At 36.9% G+C, this 18,264-nt stretch overlaps 2 protein-coding genes across 4 annotated transcripts; one reads left to right on the top strand and one right to left on the bottom strand.

Moving 5' to 3' along the window:
* Positions 1 to 21: 21 nt before the first annotated feature.
* LOC113072471 (protein pelota homolog) lies at positions 22 to 8,049 on the bottom strand. 3 transcript variants are annotated; one of them, XM_026245454.1, is made up of 14 exons: positions 7,894 to 8,049; positions 7,774 to 7,824; positions 6,659 to 6,751; positions 6,376 to 6,526; positions 6,059 to 6,149; positions 5,399 to 5,562; positions 5,116 to 5,176; positions 4,863 to 5,024; positions 2,246 to 2,292; positions 2,076 to 2,149; positions 1,537 to 1,608; positions 1,355 to 1,429; positions 1,236 to 1,267; positions 22 to 1,149 (listed from the first exon to the last, which is right to left on the bottom strand). In XM_026245454.1, the coding sequence occupies exons 2-14, from the start codon at positions 7,812 to 7,814 to the stop codon at positions 1,055 to 1,057; spliced, it is 1,158 nt and encodes a 385-aa protein (XP_026101239.1). In that variant the 5' UTR covers positions 7,815 to 7,824; positions 7,894 to 8,049; the 3' UTR covers positions 22 to 1,054. The 3 variants fall into 3 exon arrangements, with proteins under 3 accessions (XP_026101239.1, XP_026101238.1, XP_026101237.1); XM_026245453.1 differs by having other exon boundaries at positions 7,774 to 7,835; positions 7,905 to 8,043; XM_026245452.1 differs by having other exon boundaries at positions 7,774 to 8,048.
* Positions 8,050 to 8,289: 240 nt separating this feature from the next.
* LOC113072472 (serine/threonine-protein phosphatase alpha-2 isoform) lies at positions 8,290 to 13,711 on the top strand. The gene is made up of 7 exons (XM_026245455.1): positions 8,290 to 8,716; positions 9,622 to 9,753; positions 9,857 to 10,087; positions 10,701 to 10,805; positions 11,307 to 11,530; positions 12,185 to 12,319; positions 12,633 to 13,711. The coding sequence occupies exons 1-7, from the start codon at positions 8,662 to 8,664 to the stop codon at positions 12,747 to 12,749; spliced, it is 999 nt and encodes a 332-aa protein (XP_026101240.1). The 5' UTR covers positions 8,290 to 8,661; the 3' UTR covers positions 12,750 to 13,711.
* Positions 13,712 to 18,264: the final 4,553 nt, after the last annotated feature.

The following is an 18,264-nucleotide window of genomic DNA, read 5'->3' as shown; positions in this document are numbered from 1 at the left end:
CATTACAGGCAGACACTGGTATGAAGTAAGCAACACAGCTACAGCAAATACAATTTATTTTGGGTGTGTTAGATTTATAGTGTGTGATTAATCAAGCATTGACAAGAATCAGTCATATCGGCAGCACTGAGGGGGCCCCCATGTAAAATTCTGCAAAGGGCCCCATAAAGGCTTGGGCCAGCACTGGAGATTTTTATTGTAAAAGAAATACAACTTAATTGTTTCAACAAATCTATAGTCGATATAGATGGTGCATCTATTGTGTCCAACTTGTTTTCTCACTGACATGCCCCCAACTCGAAAACTAAGGGAAAAATAACAGCTGTATTGAGTTACCCACGCATAATTACGATTTCGTGATATCATTTTGTGCATTAATTAAATTGATAAAAAGTATCTTTCCTACATGACTTGAATGCATCATAAAACATGGTGCAAAATATGAAGGGCAATTTCTGAATAGAATCGAATCACCTCTGAAAACAAATTTTACTATTTACACCAATGGGTGTTAATCTGAGTAGTGCATATAGAGACATAGTTGAACATTTACTATGCGTGTTTTCAAACCTGGCTCGTTTGGAGCATTTGTTTCGAAACTGCATTTTCTTCCTTAGTTTGGTTTGTTTCTCATTCATAATTGCTCTTTTCTGAAACCGGTGCATTGCAATTAAGGTACCAATGTCGGAACTATTCAAATAATCCACAGTTCTGAAATGCCTTAAGACTCTATAGATTAATTTGCAATTATTCACAATTAAGTGTTGTTTCAAAGACTGCCGAGTACCCACTTAGCAATGTGTGTTATTATACATCCTTGATAAGATATAACACAAGGATTTATAAAGTAATATACATCCAGTACTTCATAATATTCTTCAGCTTTCCTGCTTAATAATCACTCCAAATAATCATAATTATACCGGTGTTTTGTGACGTTTCAACTGATTTCATATCCTTTATTTAGGGGCATAACAGTCTCATTCCCTTTAGTTCCAAACTGCGAAGCAGTTCCACCCGTTCATATCTAATCCTTTTGCAGAAGAGCATGTTGTCAGTCTTCATCAGAGCTGCTGTCCTCCTCAGCGTCAGACACGTCAGCGATGGGGAACCTCAGGATGGCCGCCACTCCACTCAGCTGATTCAACTCTACAGAGACAAATCACATAACGTCAAGAAACATGACGATCCAATATAATTCTCTCTGAAACCAAGACTATAGAAAAGAAACTTACGGTCTCCAGATACATGTAGGCTTGAGAATATTCTAAAAATATTATAAATAAAAAAAAAAGATAAATATTTTGCATAATATAAGAATATTACCTTACTGGATTGAAAATCATATGAATACCTGACATCTCCTCCATTTTCCTTCACGCTGTCTACAAGCCGAACATACCGGCTGCGGGTGGCTATGTCTTGATGTCTGTCATTAAAAAAATTTAATAATGATAGATATATACACACTTTTTTTATAAAGTACATGAAGGTAAACATAAGCATAATTAGGACTGTATTACTTTTTTAATGTACCTAAATAGTTGGTCACTGATCATCAAGATGTCAATGGCTAAAGCTTCACTCGCTCTTTCCACATGAGCCAATCTGTACAGAGCAAAAGCTTTATTAACAGATGTAAAGACTGTTTTAAACAATGTCTCAAGAACATGTTACATAGCACAAACGTTTTGGTTACACAGACCACTTTAGACATTCTTCTAACTATAGAAGTCATGTTGATAGTGCTACTATACGTCAGTTAACTCTCAGAGTATTAGTAGACCTTCAGGTTGGGGTTAGTAGAATCATTTGACACATACTTGCAAATATACTTAAAGTCAGTAGAAAGTCTGATGGGGGTTCTTCAAAATAAAGTGTTAGAAGATATTAGTCTACTTATACTCTAATGGTTGGTAGTTGGCATGTAGTTGCAAAGTTCCATACAGTTAATAGAATGTCTAAAGTGGACTATCAAAATAAAGTGTTTTTTGTTTGTTTTAAGTTTCTTCTTCTCATTGAGATTCTGTGTAATATTGATAGGAATTTATTTCAATGGTAGTGATTCTGATCACCCATAGAAAGCTCGATCAGGCTCCTGTTGAAGCATCTTGTAAAAGTCTTCCAAAGCCTTGACCTCTCCAGCTGCCTAAAACGGACAACATCCCACAGCATTAAACACGACAATGTGCTTGCAGAATGCTACAAGCTATATGGGCAAATGTACAAATCCAAACTTAGTCACCTTGGTGTCAGACAATCGGGCTGTGACTGCTGGATCACACAGCACTTCTGTAGAAGTAAAAGCCCACATTTATACTGTCACTTTAAAACAACAATGGAAAAAAAAAAGAAATACAGATACACAAATGTTAAAAAATAAAAAAATGACAGTACATATTTATATACTTTTTCTATGACAGTATATATGAGCATTTTAATTATGTATTTTTTCATGCATGACTAAGGTTAGTAATTTGGATTAATAATATCCATCCATCTATATATATAAATAATATGAAATATGTAGGATTAAATATCTATGCATAAAATCGTTTAGAATGTCACCATGAGAATGTGATTTTGTGTGTGTTTTCAGTTGTTCCTTTGTTTGTTTGTATTTTTCAGAAATTTACAGTAAATTTTAGTTTAAGAAAATGTTTTTATGTAGATATCACACATATTTACACTTACATTTGGTTGGTCAGAGAAAGTGATTTTACTGCATTAAACAATGATGTAGAGTCCACAACTTTGTGGCATGCTGTAGTGTTATTCTTAGTGTTTGACTATTTTAATAAATAGTTGCTGTAGAAAAGTTATCATGATATTTCTAAACCAAGCAATTTTGGACCACTATATTGGAGCATGAACGTTTTGTGTAACAAATGATTAAAATAATTTTGCTTATTAATTTGCTTTATATCTGTAAGTTCCCATTTAAAGCAGTATTAAGCATATATTCAAAACAAGATGTCTGACTGGGGTCTAGTGGAAAAGATGCAGTAAGTCCAGTATTCATGTTCAAACCAAATCTTGATGGATGAACAAGAGATGGTGCTAAAGGGGACAATAACCAAACGCAGATTATTCTGAAACCTTGAATTGAATTTTATTTATTTAATATAAATTATAAAAATTAAAAATGAAACTAAAACATTGAACCAATCAGATCAATATTGTATTGTCCACCAGACCTCAACCATCTTGCCAAACAGATAACTTTTCTTTATTTTGACAATTGTCCTGACTTTGAAAAGCAAACTCTTCATTAGGCGATACTACATTATGTAACGCTGTTCTACTCACTTATTTATTACTTGTATCACCGTAAAATGTAACAAGCATACGATTCAATAGGGATGCACGATATTAGATTTTTTCCCACATACGATATGCCGATATTTAATTTCCACCTAAATTTGGCCAATAGCTGATACAGAAAATGTGATATATATATATATATATATATATATATATATATATATATATATATATATATATATATATATATATATATAAATAAAATGTTTTTCTTTCTTTTCTTCTTTTTTTTTTTTACAACACCAAACCTCTCCAGTTCATCAGGAAATCTTCCAGTGGCTGTAGACGGTAATGTTTTCTCTCGGTTCTAAATAAATGCGACCTATAGTCCAGTGCGACTTATATAGGGTTTTTTTTCCTCGTCATGACGTAGTTTTGGACTGATGCGACTTATACTCAGGTGCGATTTATAGTCCAAAAAATACGGTAGTTGGATCAGGTGTGTTTAGTTAGGGTTAAATCTAAACTCTGCAGGGCTCCGGCCCTCCAGAAATTGAGACCCCTAGTCTATAGTAAAAGATTTCTTTGTTTTACACATTAATTAATAAATATGTATTTATGAAATGACTTAATTTACAAGTGTCATGTCTGTGCTTTTTATTTTTGCTTAATTCCCATCTATGTTTTACGTTGGCAGGCCATGAACAACTTGACACTGTGCACAAAACAGGTGATTTTACTAATGAATGCTTCTCATGGAGTTGAAAGATGGCTCAGTACTTTGTTTATTTGGACCAGCAGGCTCCACTGAATCACAATCTTTAAGTATGATGAAATTATATATATTTTAAATATATTTCCTATTGAGCGTTCAAAATACTTAATTAAGAAAATAGGCATATCGTTTCTGACACGCAATATACGCGGTAGACCAATCGCAAATGACTGGGCCATCTGACCAATCAGAGCAGAGTAGGCTCACGGAAAGGAGGGGTTTAGAGAGACAATCTTAGAACTGCTTCAAATCGCAGGAAAATTAGGTGATATTAAATGCATATTTTGAGAAAACAAATGTTTTTTTTTTCTACCTCGCATGCATGTAATCTTATTGCAAAACAATATTAGGAACCTTAAAAATGGCATAATAGGGGCACTTTAATGTTACTTGTGTATTTTACTATCTAATTTCTATTTAATTTCAAGTCGGCCCACAGCGCCCCCTAAATAAATATAAAATTGTTGCTGCTTTTGCACACCCTAGTGGCCCTGTCACAAATGACACACTTCATTGCTGCTACATACACATGTCGGTTGGGAGTTCCATTCATCATTTTAGCTTTCAGAAGTGTGCTTGCAAGCAACCCTTGCAGCTGCTATGCACCCTTGATGTGCACTTCTGCCGACCCAACACTGAGGCGTGCTCCGCAGCAGACGTCTACTCAACAGTCAAAGTGGCATAAAGTCACGAAAGTGTGGTCTCAGAAGAAGACTGCGAAGGTTAAGGGTGTTTGGGACAGGGCCAGTGACTGTTAACTATTGTACAATGGACTATGTAAGTTTTTCCGAACTATACTTTTAAAATTGAAAGGAGCATTGACCTTTGAGTGAATATTTGTGTCCAGATGAGGAGTGCACCACCATGAATTTGGATCTGTTCTCCAGAAGAAGTTTACAGTCTTGCCTCACAGCCTCTTTAAAGAGGTACGAGATGAACTGATCTTTCACAAATCCTGGACTGGCCACCAGAACACACTTCACCACTGAGAAACACAAACACAACAAAAATATAAGTATTTAATTGTCCACTGTCCATTCTTATTATCTGACTGAATTAAATAAATAAAAAATTACCATCAAAACTGAAGTGTCTCAGAATGCCCTGCATGACAGCCTCATAAAATCTCTCTAATGCCTGAAAGAGAAAACTGTGTCACTGTATGAAATTTGCAGTTTTGTTTCAAAATCATATTTTCAAATATACATGCAGTAACTGAGAGATAACTCTTGCAGCACATACAAGAACAATAGTTGCTATCTATTGTATTCAAAAAAACTATCAATCTATTGATCACTGTCACAATGATGAACACAAATATGTTATCAGATTTCTAGTCAAAAACTTTTATCGGTTCACCTTGTCATGTTGGGTACAACTGCCTTTCCTCTTGCGTGGGATGGTGACCTCAACCTTCGCCCTTAGTAAGGTCATGGCTGGAGTCACGAGAACCAGATTGGCCAGACCTTCCTGCATCACAACAGCAGCCACATCTGCTTTCTGAGCGGGATCACATGCCTGCTCTATAGATCCAGGCAGAATCAGGGTTCAAATAAGCTACAGATTAGCTGGATCGGAATCATTAATTTTTTTGTATGCTCATGGCTGCTCTGTGCCATGCAGTGAAAGTGACTCACAATTGTATATATTATTATTTTAGTTTGTGTGGGAAATTATTGTAAAGATACCAGATACAGGGGAAACGGCCATTTTAGAATTTGATAGATCTGATTACCATCCATTTTCAATGCATGAAAGTAAAAAGCAGTGTGATATTTTTTTAAATATGTTGTTGTTTTGTGTGTGCGTTTTAAAATTCCTGTTTTCAAATGTGGATGTCTACATAATATTATAAAATCTAATATAATTATTACTAAATATAAAATGAAAAACAATTTTTTTCTTTATTTTGTATAAAATAGTTATGCATTTTACTTATTAGTATTGTTACATAGTATGTGAAAATGTTATCAGCCCGAGAGCTCATTTTAGTTTGAAAATACACTAAAAACACATTACCAATTCTATCTAACACCACACTGTCCCAGACTTTTTTGGCGAGAGTGAACTTCCTGTTGAGCTCCAGCTCAATCGTATGATAGGCTCCCATCTGCATATGAGGCAAGTGAAGAAATATGACTTCATTCATTCCAGCTTTCACATTTAGGCTAAATTAACATATGGAATATTCCATGAGGAATTATCACTAATTTTAACACTATTTATATCATACCTACGTCATAAGTGAGAAGGGCAACAAACTTTTGAAATATGAAAAAAAAAAAGCTAAAGTTAAATATTCCAGAAAGTAAACAATTTTTTAAAGGCATTCTGACCTTCACATACTGGTTCTCCTGGAGGTTTGTTCCTTTGACTCTGAGCTGACAGGCCTGGGAATCAAAGTCTATCGTCTCCACACATAGAGTCAGTGTGGTGCGCACACGTGAGCTGCCCACACTGCCCGTGGCGGACTCTGTCTGCACTTTCCTGTTTGTGACATCAGATTGTTTTTCATTGAGTAGAAAAATATCTGACAATAAGGATGATAAACCAAAACTGGATAAAGATCAGTAAGGTCAGTATTGGGGGAAAAAAAGCACACAAAAAAAAGCGACAGACCTGATGGTTGAGGCTCTGAGGCTGTCGCCCACCTGCAGCAGGTTGTAGGTGTGCCACATGTCCTCTGCTTCCTCAGGTATTAGTGTCACCTGACTGAAAAAAACAAATCCATAAAAAGAAGACAGAAATTTCCACATTTGTGTTGCTTACTTTGCTCATGTAATTTTATTCCAAGGCAAGTCAGACCACATTTGGGCAGCAGTCACGCAAGTACGGTTTCAAAATTGATTGAATGAAAGTACTGAAATCATGAAATCGACTGTTTTCATTAACAAATATCAAATCTCAAATATCAAATATCAAATTCATTAAAGCTCATTCTGATTCTGATCTGACATGAATGGTGTCATAAACCGTTTCTTACCCTCAAATAATGACAATAAATGACACTATTTCACATTAATTTGTTTGTCTCACTATTTCATGGTGAAAATAGACTAAGATAATATAAAGATTTAAAAAAAAAAAGTCTACACATTTACTTTATTGGCGAATTTACCTAGTCCTCTGGTGAATAAATTAAACATTTGTGTGCCAATCTGGAGTGAATGAATGTTCATTAATTACATAATAATTCACTGAATAATTCACTCTCTATATTATCTGTACCAGATGGCGCTACAGCATTTTTGGGCTGTGCTGTGGCAATATTGAGTTTGTGAAACAATTATGCTAAGTTTGGCAAAAAGCACTGTTTAAACAATGAACATTGACGGGTTCTGAGGTATAACAGAATCGTTCCGTGTCAGTCCGACGAACACAAAATCATTATACAAGGGGTCTCCAAACACCTGGAGGACCAGTGCCCTGCAGAGTTTAGCTCCAACCCTAATAAAACACACCAGAACCAGTTAGTCTTACTAGAAACTTCCAGGCAGGTGTGTTGAGGCAAGTTGAGGCTAAACACTGCACCACACCAGTCCTCCAGGACCGAGTTTGGAGACGCCGGTGTCATACATTGTGTCATCAATTGTATTTATACCGAAGTACTCAGATGATGTCTATGACACCACCACTGCATCATGGTCCAACTACAGCACTGAACACACAAAGCGCACATGATGTCCAAAAGTGGTGTACAGAAAGACGCAAGTCATGTGTTCTCAAACACTCACCCGGCATTATCCTTCTCGATGTCTTTATGAACCAACTTCATGGTCAAAGAGATTAGCTATTCTTCTTCTTCTTCTTCTTCTTCTTTCGTTTTATTGGCAACCGCACTTAACAGTGCATAGATTAGCTATTCAAACACAAAATGCATATTTGAATGAGAAAGTTTTACTCAATTTAACCATCGAATTGGGTGACGTTTCTTCATCAGCGGTTGTACATTCTGTCACTTTAGAATGAATCAGATGTTTCGAACTGTCGCTTTCTGATCGCGTCATTGGCTGCTGATGGATTACGTCATTGCGTCATTTCTATCTACTTCCGTAGGCCGGAAGAAGGAATACATTTTATTTTTCGAGTGTATTTTTTAACAGTAACGTACATTTTATGAATAATTAGTAATCGATGTTAATAAGGTATATTAACCGTCCAATCTGAAAAAAGTTTTTACATCGCTCTAATGACTAGGGTTAACATTGTTTAAGATTACAAACCGATGAATGTGGTTTTAATTTGCTTGTTACGATTAAATATAGAAAAGACGGACACACAGAATATCCTATTGGCTCTTCGGATCTGCATTCGAAGCGTTCGTCATGAGTCGAGAATAACCAATCAGATACGAGATTGGGTGTCTATCTCCGCCCCTTCAGCGTTTCCTACAACCGTCAGCGCGGTCGTGGTGCTAGTTAAGTTTACAACACGCAGCGAGCTGCTGAAGGGACCATTCACGGCAATAATATTATAATATGAACTCAGGAGTACTATCAAGAGTGTGATCTTCTTTTATAGAGGTTTGTTTTAAAGCTATTGCCGTGTAATAGTATTGGGCGGTTTCCTGGGTCGTCTTGTTCCTGCCTCTGTTAGCCGGCTAATCTCCAGCGAGCAACAAAATGGCTGAATCGGACAAGTTAAACATCGATTCGATCATCCAGCGCCTTTTGGAGGGTAATGAGGTTTTTATTCTTTCTTATTACAAACTGTGCCGTTTTATCATGTTTAAATAATGATTAAGCTTTTGAAAATGAATTATTATATTTGTGTTCAATTCGTCATTTGCAATCGAACGTATGTGTAGCTGTGTATTATTACGTGTAAATACGTAGCACTCCATCCAATAAAAATTTTCGTTCGTATGTTAAATGATTGAAATCCGAACACAAATTTTGCGCATGCGCAGTGCGTCGGTCGTCTCCGTTCGGAAACGGAGAAATCCACTAGAAGAATGTCACCGATGTTGTGCCAAATTTTCACCCCTGATTATTACCCCTTCTTTAAGCTTGCTAGCCGATTTGTCTAAATATCAGGCTATCATAAGAGAGTATTATTGCAATTCTTTTGGCTCTCCAGTGGATTAAAGAGGTAAACAATGAGAGAGGAGTAATATGTGCAGTCTCACTGCTGCTCATGGCATAGTATATGAAATACTGTACTGTAGGTGCTATATAGATTAAATAAACAGTACATTTCTTACAGTACATTTTTGCTTGATTTGGGTCCCCGCACACAAGGAAGTGGAGAGTAAAAACAAAGCAGTGGGCAAAGAGGCAAAAAATACATACAACATATAGTCATATGTATAAAAGATACAAAGGAAAGTAGAATGACAGTGAAAAATAATAATCTCTAGATGCTGCATAAATCATTCAAGAGTAAATGCAAATCAGTATTAAAACATCCAAATTGATTGTGATTATTGTGGTGAAGCTGATGTCTCATGGCCCTGTCGTCTGTTTTTTGTTGTCATGCAGCAGCAGGCCTCACAGCAGTTCTTTACACACATACAGATACATACTCAAATATATATGTGGTATTCATGATACTTATGCTTTTTTTGCTGTTTCAATTTTCAGTGAAGGGCTCCAGACCTGGTAAAAATGTTCAGTTGACTGAGCAGGAGATTCGTGGATTGTGTCTGAAGTCACGGGAAATCTTCCTTAGTCAGCCAATATTGCTGGAATTGGAGGCCCCACTCAAAATTTGTGGTAAAGTTCTGATAACCGGACACACAGTTTTTATTTTAGTTCTAATGAAGTATTATTTTTTTTTTAAAAATTATATATATATAATCTCAATTTCTATCTGCAGGTGATGTTCATGGTCAGTACTATGACCTCCTCAGGCTTTTTGAGTATGGAGGATATCCTCCTGAGAGTAACTACCTGTTTCTGGGAGACTATGTTGACAGAGGCAAGCAGTCACTGGAGACCATCTGCCTGCTGCTTGCCTACAAGGTCAAATATCCAGAGAACTTCTTTCTTCTCAGAGGAAACCATGAATGTGCCTCCATCAACAGGATATATGGGTTTTATGATGAATGTGAGTATATGGGTGTGTTTGGTATGATCAAAAGCTTAGGTCATGGTCTGCAGGTCTCCCTGTATAAAGCTATTTACTATTTAAACTCAAAAGTAGCACAGGTCACAGTAATTGTAGGCAACTCCATCTCTGCATGTTCTGTGAGTGCATGCATTTAGGAATTGAACTAAATGGAGATTAATTACAAGATTAAGATATAATTTAGGGTGCATACACATTTGGCAGGTATGGTTTGCTTAAAACAACTGTTGGTGCGATTGCTCTGATCAGTGATCACAGTACAGTTCAGTTGCATATGTGTGAATGCTGCCATCTGAACCCTGGCGTGCACCAAACGAGCCGCAAAAATGGGTCCATTCTGTGTTCAATTGAAACAGTCCATGTTCAATTGAAATACGAATGCAGCACGGACCTAAACAAACCAAAGGCATCTAAACAAATCCAAAACAAATGATGAATGCTAAGCATAACAGGATTAATGGTATAATTTTCTTTTTTGGTATGGACCAAAACAGCCAAGAGAACTGAACTGAACTAAGTGTGAGACTTCTACCTGAATGAATGTCACCATTTTGCAGTCTGAACATGCATTTTTTTTTTTTTTTTTTGGTAGGTAAAAGGAGGTATAACATCAAGCTTTGGAAGACATTCACAGACTGTTTCAATTGCTTACCAGTTGCTGCTATCGTGGATGAAAAGATTTTTTGTTGTCATGGAGGTAAGTTAGAAGTTTTCTCCAATGTCTACTTGAGGTTTGAAGAATCTTTACAGACTGTTACAAAATTACATATAATATAAATAAATATATTTATATATATATATATATATATATATATATATATATATATATATATATATATATATATATATATATATATATATATATATATATATATATGTATGTGTGTGTGTGTGTGTGTATATATGTAATATAGGGTTAATGATTTGTATTTATTTAGAGTTTAGAGTTTTGTTGCAGAATTCTTGACATGAACTGTAGGTAAAAGTCATAGGTAGAGTCATCAGCAAAACCAATATAGGAAAGGTCTGCAGTGTTGTAAAGCACACAATAGCTTATTTTCCTGTAAAATGTGCATTTATCACATGGACAGGTTTGTGAAATAGAATCAATGAATGGTGCACTTAAGTCTTGATGTACTTAGTTTGGATGAATTCAAAATATTATTTCTAAACTGTAGTTGAATGATCTTTTACCTAGGTCTTTCTCCAGACCTGCAATCTATGGAGCAGATCCGACGTGTGATGAGGCCCACAGATGTCCCTGACCAGGGTTTGCTGTGTGATCTGCTCTGGGCTGACCCAGATAAAGATGTCATGGGCTGGGGAGAGAATGACCGTGGTGTCTCTTTCACCTTCGGGTCTGATGTTGTGGCCAAGTTCCTTCACAAACATGACATGGACCTCATATGTAGGGCCCACCAGGTAAGCAATGTTCACCACATTGTCTGGATGTAGCCAAAAGCTCTATATCTTGATTGAAGAGCAATTTTTCACGGGTTTCTCATGATTTTCTGCCACTGCTTATCAGAAGAGTGTAAATGCAATGGAAACTCCAGTTTTGACCAGTTGCTGCCTCCGATGCTGACATGGCATTAAAGTGTTTTATTATACATACTGTGCTATACTAATCTGTATAATATATTCAGTGCAATTAACAAATAATCTTCTACCATTAAATATGAAGTGTGTGTGCGATGTTATTTTATTAAATTATGTTCTATCGAGAGCTTGGTTAATCAGCCCAGTAAGAGTATTAACTATACCCCTTCCTGTTTATTATGCAGAATGACACATTTATAAAACAGATCAGAGGTCAGGTGTAAACCAGATAAAACATTGGTTCATGGGTTCTCAGAGATCTCTCCCAGTGGCAAACCATTGAAATTTCTAAACTTATGATGTAATAAAGCCGTATTTACTGATTTCATGTGATTTTGGCATTTTGATGTGCTCTGAATCGCTGGTTTAAAGCATGATTCACAAAAGCAGTGTTTTGAAAGTGCTCATCACTAGTGGTAATAACATGGTATTTTTGTGCAGTATTCATGACGCATAAATCATGTGCTCTCTGAACAGGTGGTGGAGGATGGCTATGAGTTCTTCGCTAAAAGACAGTTAGTCACACTTTTCTCAGCTCCCAACTACTGTGGAGAGTTTGACAACGCGGGTGCTATGATGAGTGTTGATGACACCCTGATGTGCTCATTTCAGGTTTGCATGTGTTCTTTTATTTCTAAAACTAGTAGCTACCAGGGATGCCAGTTGCTCACCTTTGGAAACAATTTACAGTTTCCTAAAGAAAATCTGTGAAATGTAACTAAATATTTAAAGCCGTATTGTACATATGAGTTAAGTCTATAAAGAGCATGCCAAACAACGCGATTGGGTTGAATATTTCCAATCTTGGTTCATTTACATAGTCAACAAAATATTCAATATTAATATTCAGTATGTTTCCCAAGCCTAGCCTCTTAATTAATAAATTTTACCTGATAAATGATTTTTAATGCTCTGTTTCTGTCAGATTCTGAAACCAGCGGAGAAGAAAATGCTGTCGTATGGAAGTGCAGGAGGATTTGGATCTGGTAGACCTGTAACTCCTCCACGAAACGCTGCCAAGGGCGGCAAAGCGAAGAAATAACGTCAACTGTTGCAACGCGCCTATACATTCTGTTCATCATTCTACCTCTCCTCTCCTTCTCCTCTTCAACTCCAAGCACCAAATCAGTGCAGGACTTTTTTTAGCTATCTCTGTCAAAATGACACTGCTGGGAATCTGAGCGGTCATATGTGTGTGCTTGAGTAAAATACCCCTGTGGAGTATGTTGGTTTTGTATGTTTAAAAAACAAAAAAAATAAGTGTGAATTTGTAGAAAATGTTTTTGTAGCGTAAGTTTGTGTATGGGAGTTTTTTTTTTCTTTCTTTCTCTTGTAATTACACACCTACTGTCTTTTTTAAGGTGTTCTGGTCGATTTCCTTCTAATTTATCTTCATGTCTTCAGTCATAACATGATAATCCTTTTTAGGCCATTTAATTGGACCTGTGCGACGCCCTTTTCTTTAGACCAAGCCTCAGGGTCCAGCTTTTCATCCCCACTGTGGGAACGGACTTTTCCATTCACGTTTAGCTCTAAAGCAATCTGGAAAGAGGTGATTGTGCTCTTGAACGTGCAAATCACTGCCAGTCTTCTTAATGTGAAACTTCGTCCAAGTGCTTGTCTGTTTACAGTAGTTATTGACGGCATCCTGCACGTTTTATCATATGGCTATTTTGCCACAACCTTTGCTTCTTTAAACCGCACACTCAGGTAGAATTTAGCCTGGCCTGTGGAAAGTCTTTTTTTTCTTTTAGATTACAATCATGTACAGTGTGCAAAGAATTCCAAGTGTGAATGTCAGCAAAGTGGGTGCCATCACTGTATCAGTTTGCACAGAAATGCACTGTTCTTATTCTTTTTTTTTTTTTCTTTTTTTTTTATGATTTGTGGCTGTGTGCCACTTTGTTAACTGCAAAGCTCACCCTTTCCTGTTAAAAGGACTTTTCTGTTTTCTTTTTTAAAGTAGTCATGAATTAAGCCAATAAAGTGAAAATCTGGTGCAAATGTTTCTTGTTTGTATTTTGTCAATGAATGTTGAGTGCATTCTATGTTGAGTGCCTTCTTATATGCATTGTGAAATTCATTGAGGATAAAATTATGTTTCAATGGAATCCAAAATCTTCAACCCAAAGACTGTTAAATTCAAAATCCATCAAAAAAAAAACTGGAACAGCAGTAACGTTGGCTATCATGTGAAGGTTTATGTCACTCCAAATGATATTCCATCAGTGACCCACTGGTAAACTGGTCATGTATGATGTTGCTTGCAGCTTAATGTTCTCCAAAGAATCTCCCGACTCTTTCACATCTTTCGCATGCCCTGTGAACCTGCTCTCATCCATGAAACCAATGGTAAACCTGCCAACTTTGGCACTGCCATATACTGGTCATGTTGTTGGTTTTCTATGGCCCTGTCCAGCTCTCCTTGTATAACGTCTGTCACCTGGTATCTCCTCCATGCACTTGAGACTGTGCTGGGATACTCACCAAACCTCCTTTGGACGGCACGTATGAATTTGCCATTCTGGAGGAGCTGGTCTACCTGTGCAACCTGATTGATTTGCAGGTACTGTCTCATGCTTAAGTGTGAGAAGGGCCCTAACAAAACTAGAGACAAATCCCCTGCAAAAAAAAAAAATATTTTTTTTTTTTTTTTTTTTGGAACTCACCAAAAATGACAATACACCAGATTACATGGCAAATTAACCAAGTGCTTCTCAATAAATTAGAATGTTGAGAAAAAGTTCATTTATTGCAATAATTCAACTCAAATTGTGAAACTTGTGTATTAAATAAATCCAATGAACAGTGACTCAAGCAGTTTAAGTCTTTGGTTCTTTTAATTGTGATGATTTTGGCTCACATTTAAAAAAAAAAACAATTCACTCTCAACAAATTAGAATATGGTGACATGCCAATCATCTAATCAACTCAAAACACAAGTTTTGAATTTCATTCGGAAACCAAGGTCATAGAGTCTGGAGGAAGGCTGGCTGGAGAAGCCCATAGCCCAAGTTGCTTGAAGTCCAGTTTTTAATTTCCACAGTCTGTGATGATTTAGGGTGCAATGTCATCTGCTGGTGTTGTGTTTTTTGAAAACCAAAGTCACTGCACCAGTTTACCAAGAACATTTGTAGCACTTCATGCTTCCATCTGCTGACCAGCTTTTGAAGATGCTGATTTCATTTTCCAGCAGGATTTGGCACCTCCTCACATTGTCAAAAGCACCAAATGTGCATTGGTGTGCTTGACTGGCCAGCAAACTCAACAGACCTTAATTTGAAAAATAATAGAAAGCATAGTCGATATAAAAAACTGGATGACGATTGATTTCTTACTGCTAAATTCTGAAAAAAAAAGAGGTGTTAATTATAGGACCTAAAAACTCTGCATGTAATAACCTAGAACACTGTCTAAGACTTGATGGCTGCTCTGTCAATTCTTCGTCATAAGTTAGGAGCCTAGGTGTGCTACTTGATCGCAATCTTTCCTTAGAAAGCCACGTTTCTAGCATTCACTGCATTTTTTCCATCTCAAAAATGTATCTAAATTACAGCCTATGCTCTCAATGTCAAATGCAGAAATGTTAATCCATGCATTTATGACTTCAAGGTTAGATTATTGTAATGCTTTATTGGGTGGTTGTTCTGCACGCTTCGTAAACAAACTACAGCTAGTCCAAAATGCAGCAGCAAGAGTTCTTACTAGAACCAGGAAGTATGACCATATTAGCCCGGTCCTGTCATCGCTGCACTGGCTCCCTATCAAACATCGTATAGATTTTAAAATATTGCTTATTACTTATAAAGCCCTGAATGGTTTAGCACCTCAGTATTTGAATGAGCTCCTTTTACATTATACTCCTCTACGTCCACTACGTTCTCAAAACTCAGGCAATTTGATAATACCTAGAATATCAAAATCAACTGCAGATGGCAGATCCTTTTCCTATTTGGCGCCTAAACTCTGGAATAACCTAACTAACATTGTTCGGGAGGCAGACACACTCTTGCAGTTTAAATCTAGATTAAAGACCCATCTCTTTAACCTGGCTTACACATAACACACTAATACGCTTCTAATATCCAAATCCATTAAAGGATTTTTAGGCTGCATTAAATTAGGTAAACTGGAACCGGGAACACTTCACATAACACCCTATGTACTTGCTACATTATTAGAAGAATGGCATCTACGCTAACTGGACCACCAGATCCAGTACGTATCCAGACCAGATGGTGGATCAACACCTAGAAAGGACCTCTACTGCCCTGAAAGACAGCGGAGACCAGGACAACTAGAGCCAGATACAGATCCCCTGTAAAGACCTTGTCTCAGAGGAGCACCAGGACAAGACCACAGGAAACAGATGATTCTTCTGCACAATCTGACTTTACTGCAGCCTGGAATTGAACTACTGGTTTCGTCTGGTCAGAGTAGAACTGGCCCCCCAACTGAGCCTGGTTTCTCCCAAGGTTTTTTTCTCCATTCTGTCACTGATGGAGTTTCGGTTCCTTGCTGGTGTCGCCTCTGGCTTGCTTAGGTCACTTCATCTACAGCGATATCGTTGACTTGATTGCAAATAAATGCACAGACACTATTTAACTGAACAGAGATGACATCACTAAATTCAATGATGAACTGCCTTTAACTGTCATTTTGCATTATTGACACACTGTTTTCCTAATGAATGTTGTTAATTTGCTATGACGCAATGTATTTGTTTAAAGCGCTATATAAATAAAGGAGACTTGACTTGACTTGACCTGAACCTCATAGAGAATCTATGGGGTATTGTCAAGTGGAAAATTAGAAACAAGAGACCAAAAAATGCAGATGAGCTGAAGGCCACTGTCAAAGAAACCTGGGCTTCCAGACCACCTCAGCAGTGCCACAAACTGATCCCCTCCATGCCGCTCCGAATTGAGGCAGGAATTAAAGCAAAAGGTGCCCTTACCAAGTATTGAGTACATGTACAGTAGATGAACATACTTTCATATAGGGGGTAATCGTCCATCTAGCCAAGAAAGAATAGGACTGCTGATATTTAGTCAATAGCCAAGAGTTTCTGTGGGCAACCATATTAACATTATCCATGCTATTTATCTAGATATCTATCTAGTCAGCTTGCTGATGATTTTGGAATTTTAGTCAAATAAATGCTGTATATTCTTTACTGTGTACAAAATATACTACATGCATAAACTGGTTATTTAGTCTAGCCTATACATTAATATACATGGCTAAAGAAAAGAGATAGCAGTGTGAATATTGTGGGGATAAAAACTAATAAAATGTTAATGGCCTGCTTATATGGAATATGGAAAAGTATATGTATGATCTTTCTTAAGTTCTTCCATATTCAATAGCATATTGTTGCATTTCAGGTCACAATTTTGTGATATTGGTATCTAGAACCAATAAATTAGCACAAGATCCTTTTTAGTCCTGTATGTTTGCATGGACTCAGTGGATCCGATTTGTTGGTCCAACACTTCCTCGGTCAGACCTCAATGTGACAATACCTTCTCCACATTCTCCAAAGTTTACGTTTTCAGCCTCCCTTGTCTATTAATGGCCAAAACACAAAAAGTTTCTGTTGAAAGCAGTGACATGTAAATGCTTCTAATTCATAAGACACAGATGCATAAGAAGCAGCATATAAATATAAGGGATGTCAATTTAATGTTATTAGTTATTAATGCAATTTAATAATATTAGTGATGTCAATTTTATTTGGTGCAAATAATTATGGGAAAAAATTATTAAAGCATTTTATGCACATCACCCCGAGATCTTACATTGCATGCAGTTGCTTAATGACAAACATGATAACTGACTGCATGATAAAGCCTAGAGTGTATATAAAGTGCAGAGTTTACAATGCACGTTACTATATATTTAAAAAAATGTCATTAGCATGTGCAAGTGGTAAACAAAAAGAGCTTGATGAATAACAATTTGTCAGTTGTAGTTCCTATATGTGCTGAAAAATGTGCAAGCGGTGAAAGAGGAAATGATAAGGGCTTGAGGTTAGCAGTTTTATGCTTTAGCCCTGTGTCGCACTCATCTCATGTTGTGGTTTTACTGGCTGGCCAGTAAACGTGTGTCATAGCAGCAAACACACTGTGCAATGGTCATGCTGAATATCTGACACTGTCAAAAAATTATCTTACGCAATCTTTTTTGCAAGTCCATGACAACTGCCATCTTTGAAAGACTGTCATCATGAAACAATCGTTGCGATTTCTGTGACTGTGGCTCCCAAACGGTGGTCCTATGTCATACATTGTGATGCTTTGGACAATGTTCTGCTGGGAAACCTTGTGTCCTGCCATCCAAGTAGATGTTAATTTTACACCTACCACCTACCTAAGCATTGTTGCAGACCATGTACACTCTTTCATGGAAATGGTATTCCCTGGTGGCTGTAGCCTCTTTCAGCAGGAAGAAAAAAAACCTGCCACAAAGCCAAAGTGGTTCAGGAATTGTTTCAGGAGCACAACGAGTTTGAGGTGTTGACTTTGAGGTGGCCTTTAAAAATAGAATTTATGACA

The sequence above is a fragment of the Carassius auratus genome, unplaced genomic scaffold (genome assembly GCF_003368295.1).
Source record: "Carassius auratus strain Wakin unplaced genomic scaffold, ASM336829v1 scaf_tig00009130, whole genome shotgun sequence".
In the NCBI taxonomy this organism is placed as follows: Eukaryota; Metazoa; Chordata; class Actinopteri; order Cypriniformes; family Cyprinidae; genus Carassius; species Carassius auratus.
Note: the sequence above shows the minus strand (reverse complement) of the source record. Positions and strands in the feature narration are given on the sequence as shown.

Coding starts and splice junctions, on each gene's coding strand:
- LOC113072471 (XM_026245454.1), bottom strand. CDS start 7,814: ATGAAGTTGGTTCATAAAGACATCGAGAAGGATAATGCCGG. Junction 5,025..5,115: donor GAGACACTTCAGTTTTGATG/GTAATTTTTTAT, acceptor TGTGTTTCTCAG/TGGTGAAGTGTGTTCTGGTG. Junction 1,430..1,536: donor ATCAGTGACCAACTATTTAG/GTACATTAAAAA, acceptor TTTTAATGACAG/ACATCAAGACATAGCCACCC.
- LOC113072472 (XM_026245455.1), top strand. CDS start 8,662: ATGGCTGAATCGGACAAGTTAAACATCGATTCGATCATCCAGCGCCTT. Junction 10,088..10,700: donor ATATGGGTTTTATGATGAAT/GTGAGTATATGG, acceptor TTTTTTTGGTAG/GTAAAAGGAGGTATAACATC. Junction 10,806..11,306: donor GATTTTTTGTTGTCATGGAG/GTAAGTTAGAAG, acceptor TCTTTTACCTAG/GTCTTTCTCCAGACCTGCAA.